This window comes from Hippichthys cyanospilos, chromosome 2 (assembly GCF_059441005.1).
Source record: "Hippichthys cyanospilos isolate Australia breed blue-spotted pipefish chromosome 2, RoL_Hcya_1.0, whole genome shotgun sequence".
Classification (NCBI taxonomy): Eukaryota; Metazoa; Chordata; class Actinopteri; order Syngnathiformes; family Syngnathidae; genus Hippichthys; species Hippichthys cyanospilos.
Genome location: NC_142370.1, coordinates 11,038,065 through 11,056,444, shown reverse-complemented (window position 1 = coordinate 11,056,444; position 18,380 = coordinate 11,038,065). Strand labels below are relative to the sequence as shown.

The 18,380-nt window shown below is 39.1% G+C and overlaps 2 protein-coding genes across 3 annotated transcripts; one reads left to right on the top strand and one right to left on the bottom strand.

Annotated features, from left to right (window-relative positions):
- Positions 1–1,368: 1,368 nt before the first annotated feature.
- dnajc5aa (DnaJ (Hsp40) homolog, subfamily C, member 5aa) lies at positions 1,369–8,906 on the bottom strand. 2 transcript variants are annotated; one of them, XM_088407466.1, is made up of 5 exons: positions 8,712–8,906; positions 7,475–7,603; positions 4,793–5,006; positions 4,516–4,687; positions 1,369–2,262 (listed from the first exon to the last, which is right to left on the bottom strand). In XM_088407466.1, the coding sequence occupies exons 2-5, from the start codon at positions 7,582–7,584 to the stop codon at positions 2,156–2,158; spliced, it is 603 nt and encodes a 200-aa protein (XP_088263592.1). In that variant the 5' UTR covers positions 7,585–7,603; positions 8,712–8,906; the 3' UTR covers positions 1,369–2,155. The 2 variants fall into 2 exon arrangements, with proteins under 2 accessions (XP_088263592.1, XP_088263593.1); XM_088407467.1 differs by having other exon boundaries at positions 1,369–2,259; positions 8,712–8,903.
- A 1,832-nt stretch (positions 8,907–10,738) lies between these two features.
- Positions 10,739–18,178, top strand: LOC148427253 (glucose-induced degradation protein 8-B homolog). The gene is made up of 5 exons (XM_088407465.1): positions 10,739–10,925; positions 11,226–11,353; positions 11,447–11,643; positions 13,275–13,472; positions 14,545–18,178. Exons 2-5 carry the CDS (start codon positions 11,233–11,235, stop codon positions 14,716–14,718), a joined length of 690 nt encoding a protein of 229 aa, XP_088263591.1. The 5' UTR covers positions 10,739–10,925; positions 11,226–11,232; the 3' UTR covers positions 14,719–18,178.
- The last annotated feature ends 202 nt before the right edge of the window (positions 18,179–18,380 follow it).

The following is an 18,380-nucleotide window of genomic DNA, read 5'->3' as shown; positions in this document are numbered from 1 at the left end:
TCCATCCAAATGTTTCGGAACATTTATTCACCAACAGCAAATAGAGATCAATGATCCACATGTTTTCTTCCAGACACACAATAACCATGCTACAACAGAAAGGGTTCTTGTACTCGACTGTATGTACAACCAACTTGAAGCCCGTTTAACGTTTCCTCGCACTATTGAATGGTTACAATACAACACTGCACCAGTTAAAATGATTCCCCATCACAAAGTATGACATCAAGTAACCTCCGTGGATTCATCATAAAACCATTTGACTACACTTACACTCACTACAGTCTTCTTTTGTTGGAGTCATTTTCCAATCGTGAATTTATTGAGTTTTTACTTTTCTTTGAGTGCATTTAACTTAAAACATGTACAGTAGCATCTTTAGAAACAAAATGAAAAAGCTATGGGGTGGGCGGGCACATCGACAGTTTGTTTCATCAAAGGGTTACCTACAGGAAACATCATACCAAACATCCATACTTTTAAGAGCAGAGGGTGGACAGTCGCACGCAGCTCAGCGCTTGTAAACCATCGAAACACGTGACGAGCCGAGTGACAAACGGAAATAACAAAAATTGCTTAATGTGTGATCAGACATGCAAATCAGAATGATGCGCTTTGCCAAAGTCAAATTTTGGCAGATCGCTGACCGTGTTTCTCGCCAGCTGTGCAATCAAACGAGTGTGGGTGGAGCAACTGATCCACTGACAGCTAATCATCTACCAAAGGAATCGACAGCTCTTTTGTTTATTAGTCATGAAACCGAAAAGTTCACACCCTTGGGAAAATTCAGTCTCAACTAAATATGTATTTATATTTATATATATATATATATATATATATATATATATATATATATATATATATATATATATATATATATATATATATATATATATATATATATATATATATATATATTTAATTAGTGCTGTCAAATTAAAAAAATAAATTAAAAAATGCTCTACAATAATTCAATATTAGCAATTTTTTGCTTACTATTTTCTTTGAAGCTTGTAACACATATTTACTTGAAAAAACAGTCGGAATTTATGTGAAATCATCCCCCCCCCCCAAAAGAAAAAAATATATATTTTTCAAAGTCTGATGTAACAGCGTTCTTTGACTCTTTACCTGTAAAATACAACCAAATCTGACTCATCATTACAGGCATTTTTCTTATAGTCTTCTATCAGAATATATATATATATATATATATATATATATATATATACTGTACTTTCACACATACATAATGTATTCACTGGTTAAGAACAAGACATTTTTGCAGAAGGATGTTTTGCATTCGCAAACCAAACTTAGTATCAATTTACACTTAATTTTACACTTTTTCTGAAGTGTCAATTAGTGATTTATTTTTTTTATAGTTTAATAACGGGATGAAAATGTTACAATGTTTTTTGTTTGTTTTTATCCAATTGTTAAAACAATCGACGGTTGCAGCTCTAAAAAAACGGTCAACAATGATCAGCGATTTCACACTTCCAAACACATGGACAAAATGACTATTATAATTCACTCAAAACAATAAACAAAAAAATTCTGCTATCGTGGTCATCAAAATTCCCACTTAACATGATGAATGTAATGTTCTCCATAACTTCTTAACTTTCTCCTTTAATCTTTCCGTAAAAAAGATAGAAAGAAAAAGAGACATGTCTGTTGATATGACAACATTCCTCTCAGGCGTGGATGACAAAATAGCAAAACATCCCATATGCTGCGTTCAAATAAAAGAACTGAATTTAGACGACGGCAGCCGCCATTTTTGTTTTGCTCGAGCCTCATTTGCTCTCGCGCTGCACGTCGTACTCAAGACAGATTGCAAGGAAGAGTCCAAATGTCGCCAAAGAGGAAATATGCTGCATGCTACACAAGAACGCACAATGCGGGAGAAGGGGGACGTGGGGAGCAAATAGAAAAGAAATGAAAATAGAAGAAATTCTTGTCATACTCTGGGGAAATAAATAGCGAGGCGGGTGTTTTAGGGATGAGTAGTTCCTTTGCTGGACCATGCTGACTAGTCCCTGTCCTCTGCATGGGCCTTCTTTGTTAAAGATGGATTCTTTCCCATCACGCAGGGGAGCAGGTGGGACCGTGACGAGGAGGGACGGACAGACGAAACGGGCGACCAGACTTAGTTGAAGCCGGTGTCGGTGTGGTAAGAATAGTGGCCGTCCGACGTGAGCTGGGTGGTCTCCGTGGCCGTGGGCTGCATCATGATGGGCTCACCTCCCGCCTCTGCTGAAACACGGCGACAGGCGCTCAGGATGATTCAAGAAAAAACATCAAAAACGACAGTTGCAAAAATAAAAAAATCATGATCATATCAACAAGCCAAATTTAAGACATTTTAAGACCATAAAGAAAACAAATCCCATTTCTCTGCCTCATGATTAAAAAATTCTCCAGGAGGTTAACATGATAAATGATAGTATTGTGTGTTTCTTAATTTTTTTGGCCACATTAAGTACACTGTCTATGTGCACAACGGCATCGCATTATTCAAACACACATACACACACACACCGGAGGTGTCAAACATATGGCTCACAGGGCAGCTCCGGCCCCGGGGAAGTTTAATCCGGCCCGCAAGGTTATTTTGTGAAGTATTACAAAGAGATTCAAAATGGATGGGGTTTGTCATCTGGGTCATTATCAGACATTCATCTTTAGTACGTGTGGTATTGTAAACAATTAGGCTTGTATTTCTTTTTAAATTTACTTTATTCGCAGCTGAGGAGTTAACGCAGTGATTTAACATGACATCATGACTTCTTGGTGAGCTTCCACGTCATGTCATGTATTATGACACTACAGCACCATTTTATTTTGAGCAAATCTATTCACTTGACTGCACTCCTTGCAAATAAGTTGTACAACTACAAATTTTGATAGTTTCATAGTATTTCCATTTCCTATGTGTTCTGCACAAAATATGTATTTTATGAACAAATGGAATAAAGGTCATTGAAATTGTCCATTCATTTCATGAAATTAAAGGAAAAATGCTATATTGGGATACAGAGGAGAAAAAAGGAAGTTATTTTACTTTTATCAATTTTTTTGTAATATTTACAGTATTGACATTAACCGTTTTTAAGGTATATAGTATGATTTACATGTTTACCTGTTCATTTCTACTTTGTGATTGTAAAACTGCTCCAAAAGAGCACGCTTAAAGTTGAAAGTCTTCTAGCTGGGCAGAAAAGTAAACACTGTCCTCTGCTGTCCATTTTATGTGAGTGATTCAGGGCACTGATAGTTCTCTTCAAAATGTATGTAAACAAAGCAGGTGGATCTTAAATGCCCCGCGATGTATATATATATATATATATATATATATATATATATATATATATATATATATATATATATATATATATATATATATATATATGGCACTTAAATATACAGTATACAATATGGAATTTTCCCTTAAATAATTTGTATTTACAATACTGCAATACCCGGGGCCTAATAATGTGAAGACATCTTACAATAAATTCTTACATTGTCGCATCCCTAGTAACTTGTAATCTCACATGTTGCTATTTTTAAACTGACAATCAGATTAAAGTTCCTTATCCTAGTCACTGTGTATTACTAGTGCGGCAAGAATGGATTACTTGGATCCTAGCTATTTGGAATGCAAAAAAGGGAGCAACAAATCACACTACAATTAATCACAAAAATTCACAAGTAATTGATGGTCATTAGAATATGATGTATATAATAGGAATTGTATAATATATACTACAGACAGACAGATAGATACATACATAATAAAAAACATATGTGTGTGGGTGTGTATTTGTTGATCTGCTACTTTTTACTGTAAAAACCAAGGCTTGGTCGATATCGATTTTTTGGAGACAAAGACCCCAAAAATTTGCTTTGTTTTTAAGGACAGGTCCTCGGAATGACCATATCAACAAATGTCATGATATATGATTAGGCATACAAGGTCATGGCATAGATTTATACGTAAGAAATAACGAAAGCATTGTTACGTCTACACAACTGCTGCGAACAGCATACAAAAAGGTAAAAAGTTCAAATAATCTGCAAATATCGGCCATTTTGATTGTTTGTGGCCAATGTTTGAATCGGCCGACTTAATCGGCCAGACCCTCTTAAAAACCTACAAGAAATGATGGAGCTTCATGAAGAGTGGAGCTTCATGGTGGTCGGGGTAGGCCTCGACCACCCTTTGTCACGCTCTAGCCACACCTTCGATCACCCCCACACCTGGGTGAAATTTTTGATACCTGTGATTTTTCTAACATGTTTACATTCTTGCAGTATTCTTAGGCCCTTTGACACCTTTTACTTATATTTCATGAGACCCTAACCAGGCATGGCACCCCTAACTGAGGTCTTTTGTCGCTCTATCCACCCCTACTGAAAATTTCTGTCAAGCTTCTTATGAATGATTTTAATCATTGGATTTAAAAATAATAATAATAATAATAAGGATAAAATGGTGGTTCTCACCTCTCTCATCAGATTGCAGCTGCGCCTCCAGGTCTTCTGGGGACACGTAAAAATCCTGCTCCTGGCCCTCCCGAGGCCGAGGTTTACATCTTCCGCAGCAGCAGTTGCAGCAGCAACAAAGGCAGCAACAGAAGTAGCAGCCAGTGGCCAGGCCGCAGAAAACAAACAGCGCCTACAAAACAGCTCCACATTGATGACTGACACAAACAAAAGAAGAAAAAAAAAAACGACAAAAAAGACACACCATGGAAAAATTTGCTTTTGCATGCAGTCTTACCTTGGCCCACCAGCTGGAGAGAACAAAGTAAGTGTTGACGTTCTCCTCTCCAAACTGCTCGGCCACGTACAGTCCCAGCGAGCCGTATTTGTCGTAGATGTTGCGCTTTGTGGGGTCGTTGAGTATGGCGTGCGCGTTGTTGATTTCCTTGAACTTATCTGCTGCTTCAGGATTGTCCGGGTTCTTGTCAGGGTGAAACTTCAAAGCCAGTTTCCTGCCAGTCAAGGACGCCGTCATTCGTCCGTCGAATTTTGGAAAATATTCATCAATATTTCCGAACACATTGCAGGACAAGCAGTCAAATGCATAACAGCTTGTGATACTAATCACTCGCACTAGGCTCATACCCATTTTTATGAGTCAAGACACATTCTGCACAGCGAGCGCTTCAATATGAGGTAGGACTCAACTATTTATAAAAATGATTTATTAATGGAACTTCCTTTTGCCATGAAATTGTGATTTAATATGCGATCATTTTTTGGTCCTCTTTTGATGCATGTTTAAACAGTGTTTGCAATAAACTTGTATTACATTTAGAATATAGCAGCATTGTTATACATCAAGGGTGTCCTAACTATTGTTTGAGGGCCTCATACGGAAAAAAAATTACATATTGTTGATATTGTCAATTTAATTTGATAAAATGCTAAAGAAGAGGTTTCTGTTGAAGGCGAGCGGGCAAATAATGAAGGAATTTTTGGGTGGTCAGTGGATTCTAGCTCCACCTCTGCGCTGAAGAGCACTACATTCCTTCTCCCTATTGAAAAGTAGGACAAGAGCAAAAAGCAATCAGCTCACCGTTTTTAAAACAGTTTTAGTAAATTGGACCCTGACACAGAAATTATTTTTTGCTTCTAAAATTCCAATTTCTTTAGTCAATCCTCTGTTGTGGAATTCACTTTTCCAGTCCCCGACAAACGAGGGAATGCTGTTTTGCTATTTCTTATTTGGGTCCATCCATTTTCTATAGCCGCTTGTCTTCACTAGACTCACTGGCTTGCCAGTGCCTATGCCAGCTGTCTTCGGACAGTAGGTGGGGGACTCCCTGTACTGGTCGTCAGCCAATTGCGGGACACATAGGGACCATTCACACACCCAATCACACTTAAGGCTAATGTCCAATATACTTGCCATGCATGTATTTGGGGTGTGGGAGGAAGCCAGAGTGCCATTAGAGAACCCACGCGGGCTTGGGGAGAACGTGCAAACTCCACACAGGCCAGAGCGAGCTGCAATTGAACTCGGGTCCCTGAACTGTGAGGCCGACATGCTGACCGTTCTTCCGCCAAGCCGTCTTCTTAGTACAAGTGCCATCTATTTTTATTTTTTACACCCTCCTCTTTTTTTTCACTAGCCATGTCATTTTGGGGTGCCCAATAAGAAGGGACTGCTTGGTGAAAGCACAGATTTTACAGGGGATTTTTAGGAGAAGGATTTTTAAGAAAAGTGGTGTTAGTTCATTCTTAGGTTGCTTTGTATGTCATGCGAAGGAATTGCCAATAAAGTCGACTTTGATTTCACGCTATTTTTCTGCAAAGCTTAATGTTTTGAAGCATGTAATAGATAATAAAACTGAGAATAGGAAGCTGCAAAACTTTGTTTTGGGTTTTTCTCAAAAATTTGTGAGAAAAAAAATGAAAAGAGATCTACATCAAACAAAAAAAATCCTTAAGTGCTCCCCATTCTATTGGCCCATGCCCATATGGCGCAGGCTACTGAGCTGTATCTTGGACACCCCCCCTGTTATACATTTAGTTTTAGTTTAATTATTAAACTGGCAGAGCAGACTCACTTGCGGATCTGATAACCTCTGTCGAAGTATCTTTTTTCACTTTACAAATTCATTTGTAAAAAGGAATATTGGGTTGTTCTTGTAACATTAAAATAAAATGTATTTAGATGATGGATTTCAGTACCAGTCAAAACTTTGGACAACATCTACAAATTCAGTGTTTTTGTTTGTTCTTTTCTGGAAGACAATGCTGGAGTCATCCAACATTATAGGAATCATCTACTAAAGCTCAAACTGTTATCCAATATTATTCAACGTAGTAAGTGGCATTTTCTCAGTCAGTTATTTTTTCATGTTGACGTTACTCAATGACCTGCAATGACTTTCAGTTCACAACTGTGCACTTTCAAAAATTAATAACTTGAATTTCTTGACCTCTTAATGTGTTTGAAAGCGTTTGAATTTGAACGTGTTTCCAAATCTTTCATTAGTACTCTAAACATTTAAATCGGCCATTATTTCCCAATTATATATTTTCATATAAAGTAACATAGTCTTTAATGCGACTAGACATTTGACTACACAATCTGGGATTAAATAATGATAAAACAGCATTTCTGATATTCATTTTTTGGGTGGCTGCAGGTTTCATTTTGGCCCTAAATTCATCATTAATTTTATATGCAGTGTTAACCGCGCTTTAAATGCCAAAAAGGTTTTGTTGCTCCCAGTGTTTTTATTTTCCAGTGGGAGAGTCAAAATGGCTCTTGTAGGTCACTGAACCCTTGGGTTTTCTTACAACTTAAAGCAAATGAACAATAAATATGACCGTCTATTTAACTTAAAATCACATGGTTATAATAGGAAAAAAAAAAACAACAACAAAAGATTCAGGAAAAAAAAAGTTTGCTGTGGGCGTGTTGCAGTGGGATGGGGATTAGGTTCACCTGTAGGAGCGCTTGATGTCATCATTGGTGGCAACCTTTTCCACTCCTAGCACGTGGTAGAGAGACTCACCAGCGGTGGAAAGGGAGCGCTGCCTCTGATGCTCGGCCATGATGCCTCACGTCCACAGGCTAGATATATACACACACACACAAAACGCATACAGGTATGTACTGTCAGCCCGCTCAGCATATCCTTTTTTTTTTTTTTTACACTGCCTATTCTCAGTAGGGTCATCTGCGAGCTCATCCAAACCCCGCATTCGAAAAGTGTAAGGTAAAGACTGGGGCACAATAGACCAGCGATTTCCAACCACTGCGCCATTACAAATCAACTGGTGTGTGCACCATGGCAAGTTATTCAATTTCATTCCATTGATCAGAAAATTAAGATTTCCTACAAGAATGCCTGTCTTCTGCCAGGGAGAACAATTACATTTTATCTCACTCTACCAAGTACCCTGGTGTGTTAGGGAAAGAAAGCTAGAAAACATGCAGGAAAAAAAAAAAAAAAAAAAAAAATATATATATATATATATATATATATATATATATATATATATATATATATATATATATATATATATATATATATATATATATACACTTTTGTTTTTGTTTTTGTTTTGTTTTTTCTTGGGGGGGGGGGGGGGGGGTCGGATCATAGAGATTAAAAGGCGTCCAAGTTTGCGAAATAAAAATGGTGCTGACTGCAGGACAGCAGCTGGCCATATTCTGCCTCTCGCTGCTCGGCCAAGCTCTGCAGAGTCAAAGGGGGCAAGCGGTGGATTTATGACACACTCCTGCAGTGCATTTCTCACGCTCATATAGACTCGCATTGGTAAACGCTTCATTTGTTCCAACCGCCTCCTCTTGAACATAACGGCGTTTAGTTTAGGACCAGCGAAAGATTCCCAAAACCAGTCATCTCTTTACAAATAAAACAGGCCGCATTCAAGCATCTTCGCCAGGACAACGAGGAAAACCCGACATATCGCGATCGAATTGTCAAAGAGTAGGATTAGAGACCGTGAAAAATGTTGCAAGGAGCAATAATCTCCGCGCATCATCCCCATCGTCATCATCATCATCATCATCTTCCTCCTCAGCGGCAGCAGCATCCATGTTGGTTCGCCTCATCCAGGCCTGCTGAGGATGCGAGGCTTGGCCGCTAATTTTGCCAAGGGCGCGCGCACGAGCCGTCCGCAAAGCAGTCGCGAAGACAAGAAGGGAGGCTCACCTTCCTCGAGAGCAAAGGGCGAGACGAACGACGAGCGGCGGCCGGCGTGCGACGAAGGAAAGGACGGGCAGACGGCGCGGCGTGACTAGGGTTGCATCTCTCCGCGGAGCCTCGGTGACTGCGTGCGGCTCCAACCTCCTACCAACCATGGACAGCTGCAGCAAGCCCTTGTCCCCGCCTCTGTACGTTGAGGGACGTAACGTGCGCGCTCTCGCAGGCTGATGCGGGGGGTGGGGGCGCGCGCGCGCAGAAAAACGTGAAGGCATGCGCTACGCTACTGAAATGGACTGGTTCATTTTTTACGCTACTCGTGAAATTAAATTCAAAATATAACACACTATTACGGCCCCTATTTCCAGATTAAAAATACAACAACGGATGGAGGAAGAATGCAAAAAAGGTGCAGAAAACTAGCATGTGCAAAACGAGGCGTTAAAATGAGGTAATCAATTTTTGCCGGCATCAATTAAAGGAAACAAATGAATGACTCGTGTTCTTTATCATAACATGGGATATAACACTAAGCTGCTATCTTTACCATGCACCTGATCGATTAGCGACCTGCCGTCTGGAAAGTAAACTAAATGATAAGACAAAAAGCTGGGCTAGGCGCCAGCAAGCCAGTTACACTAGTGAAAATAAGCGGCAATATAGCATGGATGGTTGTTTCACATTGAATGACATCATGAGGAAGCCACATGATGAGAGGTGCGGCTTCAGTAAACAAGACGTGTCACTTCCTGGTCAGAAATCTCAGTGCCAAAAAAAAAACAACAATAACATATTTAATAAGAAATAAATTGCCTGTGTGCCAAACGTAAATGAGAAGCATATATTTAGCTGTGGAACAATGCCATGATCTAGGTCCTGCTAGAAATGCTATGGGCCATTTCTAATGCAAGTTCACTTCTCATGCACAACGTAAATATTTATGACATTTATTCTGGCAAGTATACATTTATAGTTGTATTTGAAACATAATGCTGTTCTGTTTTGTTAGATAGCACTTTTTGAAACATTTAACTACTGCACATCACAACAATGCAAAAGGAAAACATTTAAAATATAATACAATGCTATTGGAATAAAATACAGATTCAATGTACAGACAAAAACATACGATTCGACACAATTAGAAATTATTTTAATTGATGTTTTGCTTAAAGGAGGGATAATTGAGGAAATACAATGTTTGGATTTAGTATTGAAACCTAAAAACATGGGAGTCATACCAAGATTTTACATTCATTGCGTTCATTCACGAGTTTTGCCACAATTATATGCAAGTAAATTAGTAAAATAAGGTTTTGATTTTCTCTCCTTTTTTCCAGTAAAACCACATTTTTCCAAAAGAACACAAATCTGTTTTTCAATACAATTTGTTATACATGCCAAAATAATTGAAATAGTTTTGGGAGAGTCAAAACAAAACTGTTAGAATTTTTGGAATATGCAAAAAGGCCCTAGTTGGGTAAATTCGATGAACAATGTTAAATAATACTTCTTTAACCTATTTGTTATTAAATATTAGGGTGGCTTGGTGGAACAGGGGTTAGCACGTTCACCTCACAGTTCAGGGACCCGTGTTCAAATCAGTTCGCTCCGGCCTTTCCGTGTGGAGTTATCATGTTCTCCCTGAGGTCACATGGGTTCTCTCACTTCCTCCCAAAAAACATGCATGGCAGGTGTATTGTACATACTAAAATGTCCTTGGGTGTGTGAAAGGTTTTTCTGTGTGCCTCAGTTTACTGGCAACCAGTTGAGGGTGTCGCCCACCTACTGCCCAAATTCAACTGCGATAGGCACCAGCAAGCCTGCAACCCTTGTGAGAATAAGTGGATCTAGAAAATGAATGGTAATTCTAAGGTAAAACGAAACTTTTTTTTTTTTTTTTGCTTTTTTTTCTGCATGGATCAAACTGTTTATTTTCTGGGCATCAAGCCCCTGTTGGGTTTTCTACAAGCCCACACATTGCCCTGCCTCGGCAACCGTGATGTCATCACAACCACCAATGGCCGTGCTCGCAGGAATGACGTAGGTTGCTATCGCGAGGATATCACATTAGCTTGTCATATTAGCAGGCCTCCGAAAAGCTTCATTGGGCTTCTTTTCGTACTTTACAAATGTCCTCCTCTCGGAGAAAAACGTGTCTCCACTAGATACCTCCCTTTCGTTGACAAGAAAGGAAATAAACAGCGGAACTCGCGTCGGACGGTAGGTTCGCGGCTAACAGCGAGCTAATTAGCCGGTGCTGTCCGTTGCTTGTTTGACTGGAGGAAAGGGGGAAATGGGTTTGTTTTGGATGTGTCGCCGCACGTTAGCTCCATGCCTTCCATCGAAAGCTCTCCCAAACCTTTCAAAGTAGATTTCTTACGTAGTCATTGTACACTTGCTATTCCGCCGTACAACATTTCCCCTCGGTGATTTGGTATCGCTAGAGTGTAGATACTCGAAGCCGCCAAAGCGTGTCAGTCTTGCTCCCGACCGGCTTTGAGCGTCTTCGCTCTCTTGTAGGCTTCCAATGATGAGTTATGCTGAAAAGCCTGAAGACGTCACAAAAGACGAGTGGATGGACAAATTGAACAACGTGCACATTCAGCGAGCGGACATGAACCGGCTCATTATGAACTACCTGGTGACCGGTGAGGCTCTTGAAAAAGAAAAAAAAAAAAAAGACGCTGGAGTGACAAGACTAAACTATGATACACATTTTATGAATGTGTCTTGCGTTTAAGAGGGATTCAAAGAAGCAGCGGAGAAGTTCCGAATGGAGTCAGGCATCGAGCCGAGTGTGGACCTGGACTCTCTGGATGAAAGGATAAAGATCCGAGAGATGATCCTGAAGGGACAGATCCAGGAAGCCATCGCACTCATCAACAGCCTGCACCCGGAGCTGCTGGACACCAACCGATATTTGTATTTTCACTTGCAGGTATGTTTGCTGACCAGACAGTGTACATTGGACAATGTCGGTTTCATGACGTTAAAGCAATTTGGAGGAACAATTAATTGATGGCACGAATGATTCAGTGCTCATTTTACCCCTGGAAACTCGCAAAACTAAAAAACTATGGGTCGCAACAGAAATATTTGGAGTCCCAAAAATCATGCTGTAAAAAGGTTAAAATAGTAGAGTACTGTTAAAATAGTAGAATGGACTTACATGTAGCCTCCGTCATCATCTTCATATCGCAACCACTGATATAACTGTTGGTTTTGGTAGAAAAGTCCATTTAGCTTCAGCATGTCAACATTTGTTTCTCTTCTCAAACTTCTGAAGCGTTTAGTTTCGCATTTTGCTTCTGGTTCATTGTTACCTGATCGTGTATTACTTGGTTGTCACTGATAGTAAAAGAATTGCAGAGTTGATCCCGTTCGGGGCCTAAAGACAGCTCTTTTAGGCGCCTTTTTTGTCTATAATGAGATCCTGCAGACGAAATCTTAATTTAAAAAGGAGAAAACGTAATCTGCAAGATCAAAACATGGTGAACAAAGTTGTAAAAACTGTTAGTAAGTGGTCAGGTTTTGCAGAGTAAAACAGTAAAAGAGAAATGATTAATAATTTCCAAAATCTAGGGATGAGAATCATTGACTGTCTCACGATTCCGTTCCAATTTTCGGGTCTCCGATTCAAAATGCTTCAATTCAATCAAAATTATTTCTGCTTCAATCTATAGATGTGGAAAGAATTGTCATACAGTCTGTCTGCTTTGAAAGACAAAATAAAAAAGGGATCGTTTTTTTTCCCCTCCATTTACTTAGTTTTGATTTGTAAGGAACATGTGTTTTTCCCCAAAAACAACGTGGACAACCGCTACTCTTTGAAGCTAGCTAAAAATGATAAAGCTTTTATATTCATATTTTAATAAATAATATTAAACAAAAATTAAAAAAGGTAGAACTGGCTCTTTTTGTTATGTCTTGTAATGTGCAATGCTTTGCTTAATTAATAAAAACCAGGTAGGGGCGCTTAGGCATTGAATTAGCGTTGGAGAACACACGAGTTCAATCGTCCAAGCTTTTTCCCTAATCCATGTTATAGAAAAGTCAATGTTGGCTGGTCTGAGTTACTCTTTTTGCTGCTTAGCAGCTAGGCTTGTCCTAGTCTTCTTTTAGAGATTTCTCTGACAATAACCTTGAGCAAAAATATCACGGTATTGAAATTACAGCTCTTAAATATATCCTTCTAAAATCCTTTATTTTGGTAAATATCAGTTTTTCTACATTATTTAAACAGTTTTATTTATAGTATAAATGCACAACAATATTTTGATGAAGATGACTGATTTTCAATTAATTACCTTTGAGTGATAGTAGTTTATTTCAAATCAATCGTTCAATTACGATGTGTATTCATTCAATTAATTTTCAAGAGACAACTATTAACACTAAAGACCTAATATTTGGGGGTTTTCTTATTTACAAGCATATCTTCACTAGATTTTTTTTTTTTTATATAGGACATTCTGAGATGAGGTCATGTGGGGGGTATTTGACGAAATGACACGGAATGACCCATGACCTTGCCTTATTTCATGACTGTCGTGTCATTCCCCGGCGCAGCAGCAACATTTGATCGAGCTTATCCGGCTACGGGAGACCGAGTCGGCGCTGGAGTTTGCTCAGACGCAGCTGGCCGAGCAGGGGGAGGAGAGCCGCGAATGTCTCACGGAGATGGAGCGAACGCTCGCCCTCTTGGCCTTCGACAACCCAGAAGAGTCGCCCTTCGGAGACCTGCTCAACATGATGCAGCGGCAAAAGGTACTCGCAACGGCTGCTTTCACCAAAAATGCTGCGTTGACAGGTCAGAAAGATTACACAAAAAGGTCTTTTCTCTCAGATGTGAAAACACTGTTGGTTAATAAAACCATTTAATATCAACAATATAAGATACTGCTTCCTTGCAATGTGAACTCAGTCCTAGAAAATGTAGACAAAAGTGGGTCTTCCCATGTCAAGTCACATAAACAAAAGATTGCGAACCATGGCCAAAACCAAAGGCACGCATGGCCGACAAAACGTTCTCGTAAGTGGACTGTATCTGCGTCAGTCGCCTCATATCCCCGTTAAGTTAGAAACTTAGAATGCATGATTGCGTTTTTTGTACCAGAATATAAGTTTATATGTGAACTCAATTTCTGCATGGCTAAGAGTGCCATTCTCCTTTGAATTCCATCCATGTCCATTACCTCATTTTCCCATTAAGATGCAATTTCTTCAATTTTATGTATGTTATGCATGAACTTGTATAGTAACTTGTGATTTTCTAGATGTAGACTTGTGTCTATTGTTGGCAAACATTACCAAAAGGTCTGCAAATGAACGGTCCAAATCCAGAAACTGTCAAGTGACTGTTTATTAGAAGAAAGTTATTCATTGAATTTCATTTGGCATTATAACGTACTGTGGTAGAATGCTACTTTGAAATTGCAAAAGCTATCGTTTAAATCCATTTTGGTCAGTCCACTGGGCTTAGATTTTTACACTATATTTAAGGGGTGACATTTTTTTTTCCCCAAAAATTTCAGTCATACTTAAAAAAAACCTATTGAAGATAATATACTATGTGGTATGTGGTATATAATATTCCGGGTATCATAAATAAAAAAAAGAATCAACTTTACCTTGGAATCAACATGAAAACATAGCTCAATTCAGGAAAAAAAAGAAATACATTGAAAGTCTTCAACCGAGCCTTTGCCCTCATGGCCAATATGAAAATGTGTTTCGACATCAACACTTAACTTGGAAGGATCAAATCTGAGGGTTGATAGCCTGTGAGCGTACGCGGAAATGGTAAAGGGTACCACGAGAAATCTGTGTTGCTACGCAGGTGTGGAGCGAGGTGAACCAAGCGGTGCTGGACCACGAAAACAGGGAGTCCACTCCCAAGTTGGCCAAACTGCTCAAGTTATTGCTGTGGGCGCAAAACGAGCTGGACCAGAAGAAAGTCAAATATCCCAAAATGACTGACCTGAGTACGGGAACCATTGAGGACCCTAAGTGAACCGCACCGGAAGACTTTGAACCCCCCCACCCCACCTCACCCTCTAATTTATGACCAATTGCTCGGTTGTTGCAAGTTGGATAGTGCGCTAAACTTGATTTTTGAGGGGTTTTCTTGGCTAACCTTAGTCATGGGGATTTTTTTTTTTTTTGCATTCAATGTTACCATGGAGATATACAATGGTGCCTTGAGATACACTTTTAGAGGCACTGCAGAAGTTTTTTGTGATGGAAGCGGTCATTCCGCTTTCACGGAAGAGGATAAGCGCTAGGGAAAGCAGGATTTTCACTTTTGTTTCTGATATGAAACCCTGAATTTTCTCTAAAGATGGGCCAAGTATAAGACCAAGTATCGATATTGGGCAGATACCTGGCCTTTTTTCTGTGTATTGGGACTCACGATGGCAGCTGGCACTAGTCTCAGCCGTCTTTAAAAATGATCTGTCATTGTTTTTTGTTTTTTTTGTTTGTTTTGTTTTGTTTTGGGGTTTTTTGCGAAAAATTTAACTCACTCAATGCCAGGAATGTATTTTCACGTTTTATAATAGTCTGGACATTAAATCCCAGATTCTTAAGTAGTAAATCAATACTTAAGTACATTAAGAACATTAGTTTCCAGATATCTGGAATTGAATGTCTGTTTAAAAAAAAAAAAAAAAACATGAAAATACCTCCCTGGCATTGAATGTGTCGATGGGTTATCAGTGATTTACTAGATTTGAGTAATGGTTCTGGTATCGGTCTGAAAAAATAGTATCGGACGTCCTTAATTCTCACTTTCAAGTCAGAATTCTGAATTTGCTCTCAGAATTCTAACTTTATTCTCAACCTTCTGAATATTTACTCTTCACCCTGACAAGTCAGTGCGTATTTTGAGAATTTAGTCAAAAGTTTGAATTCTTTACTGTGACCTGAGAATTAAAACCTATTTATTCATACCAATTTACCCTCAGAATTAAAAAAAAAAAAAGTCAGACTTTAAGGTTACAATCCTGTCAACTTTTTGTTTTGTTTTGTTTTTTTGCTGGCCCTAATCTTCTTTCGGTCACTTGTCAAGTGTCAGAGAAATCTCAGAAAAGAAGACTAGGACAAGCCTAGCTGCTTAAACAGCAAAAAGAGTAACTCGGACCAGCCAAGATTGACTTTTCTATGCCGGGCATAGGGAAAAAAGCTTGGGCAAATGTAACTCGTGGGTCTTCCAACGCTAGTTTTTCACTGCCCAGCCGTCCCCCCCTGGCTTTTATTGAGCAAAAGCATAGCAGATTACAAGACACAACAAGAGAGCCAGCCGGGCGCCACCGGCAGCTGGGCCAAGGTCCCGGCTCACACTTTCGTGCGTCAACAGCTCTATCTAAGGACAGGGTCAAGATGAACTAGGATTGCAGAAATGGGTAACAATGAACTAAGCACATAATGATAACAACCTAATATATGATTCCCTTCACATCAAGTTGCCTTAAAAAAACTGAGATTTGAATGCTGTATGTCGCGACATACCACAGTTTTGCAGATTTTGAACAAACAAACAAAAAAAATATGGCTTTTGGTCACCTACAATTAAAGGTTACTGTCAATCTAGAAACAAAAGAAAGACAGCCTAAGTCTAGTTGAATGCCAACAGCAAAGATGCTTAAAACAAGCTAACAAATATAGCATACTATGTGTTGCAGTGGTGTAACTTAATGCAATGGCTTCTTTTGCAAACAACGGCGCAACACACATGGACAGACAATAAACTTATACTCACAGGCTTGTGTTTATTATTTTTAGAAAATGACTACTTTGAAAGCATCTTGTGGTTTCTCTGTGTTATGCTGGTCTTGTACTTGTACCTCCCGGTGGCCAAAATGCCCTCGCCAGTAGGTGCAGCACAATTTATTGTAAACTTTTTTTTTTGAAAAAACATTACAAAATTCATTTTTGGGAAAGCATTGACGTGAGTTTGGGATGTGTGTTTTGAGTTAAGAGACACGGGTTAAACTTGCATCTCAAGGCACCAGTGTATTTGTCATTCGTCGTCACTATTTTCCGTGACTTCTCATTTGAAATCCAATCTCAACATTAGAGCACATATTATTCTCACTCATGTAGTTATCGCATTTATTATTCCTAATAGAAAATGCAATCTGGTTTTGACCTGGTTTCCACGGTAACATGCCACTTTGTGTGCACAGATGTCATGACGACATTCAAACACAATACCTACAAATTGCTTATCATGCTATGTAGATTTGTGCTGCAGTGAATACTGTATGTAAAAAAAAAAAATGTTTTTCATGTTGTTGAGGAGAAGCAAAACTGTAAATTGCTGTACTATTTACAAAGTAACATTTAACTGCAGATGATGGATTTTTAGACTAATGTTGGAGTCGTATTAATACAAGTTGCTATTTTATACATTTGCATTTCGCAAAGGCCTCGAGTCTAGTATTTATTGAGTCATCTGTTTGCATTGCTGGGAAGCCCTTCTAGAAGAGAGTGTCCTCCGGAGTACTCGGGTAGCTCCAAGGAGAATCGCCGACACAAAAGTGGACACAAGTGAATAGGCCGTATGTGTCTATCGAGAAGTCTTGACACTAATGACTCATTGCAGTCTAGAAACTTTTGATTCAGTTGTGTCCATTTTGCGAGACAGCAAAGTGAATCTCTTCTCACCCGACCTTATTGGAAAGGCCACAATGTGAATCTGATCGTCTTTTTTGCAGTGTGTGTAAGACAAATCACAATGGAATCTAAATGTATTTCTTAATATATAAAGTATAACTCAATATACTTCATTGATGAAATGAATCATTGTTTTGACTGTTAAGTGTGACAACATGGGATTTTTTTGTAATTTCTTTACCTTTTCCACCCCCTGCCTCCCTCCTTTTTTTTGTAATGGTCATAGTTTTCCCTTTTAACTGCATGCAGGTGTCTTTTATTCAAAGCAGGAAGGACACATGCTTGTCTCTTTTATTTTGCTTTGCTCACTATCTTTCTTTAAGGGGAAAAAGATTTTCTTCACACTAATATGTTCAATGCAGCCTCTCTAGTCTAAAACCAGCATTCTGATTCAAATTGCGATTGTGAAATATGAAGTAAGCAGCAGAATGTGCCCATTTTTGTCTCTCAGGGTGTGGCCATTTTGCCTTTTGCTGTGGAGGGCAAATGACATCACAGTTGCTCAGGTAACGGCTCAGCTTGTAAACATCGCATGAGCTAATGCTCAAAATAGGTGAGTCGGCATTGCTTTTTACAAACGGAATTCATCGGAATTTAGACTAGTGGGCTACACAGAATATATCGGGGGGGTTGACTTCCCCTTTAAGGAAACCAAATTTGCTGCTAGCTGTCCATCATTTACCACATCTCTCTAGAAAGGTGAGCTGAAAATCGGGAGATATCAAGTGCTCAATTCCTTTATTAATCCACATTTCTAAGAGCAGATTTTCAAATAAAGATAACTTTTGTCAAACGTTTCTTTTTTGTTTCATGAGCTTCCTTTTATTCTTTTTTTGTCCTTTTAATATGGTGGCAGCGTGAAAAGATATCTGTTGGTTTTTGATGTTAAGAAGGATACAGGTGTAGGTATGCATTTTTTCCATCGATAATAATCTTATTTATAGTCAGCGCGTCGTGTGTGTGTGTGTGTGTGTGTGTGTGTGTGGGGGGGGGGGGGGG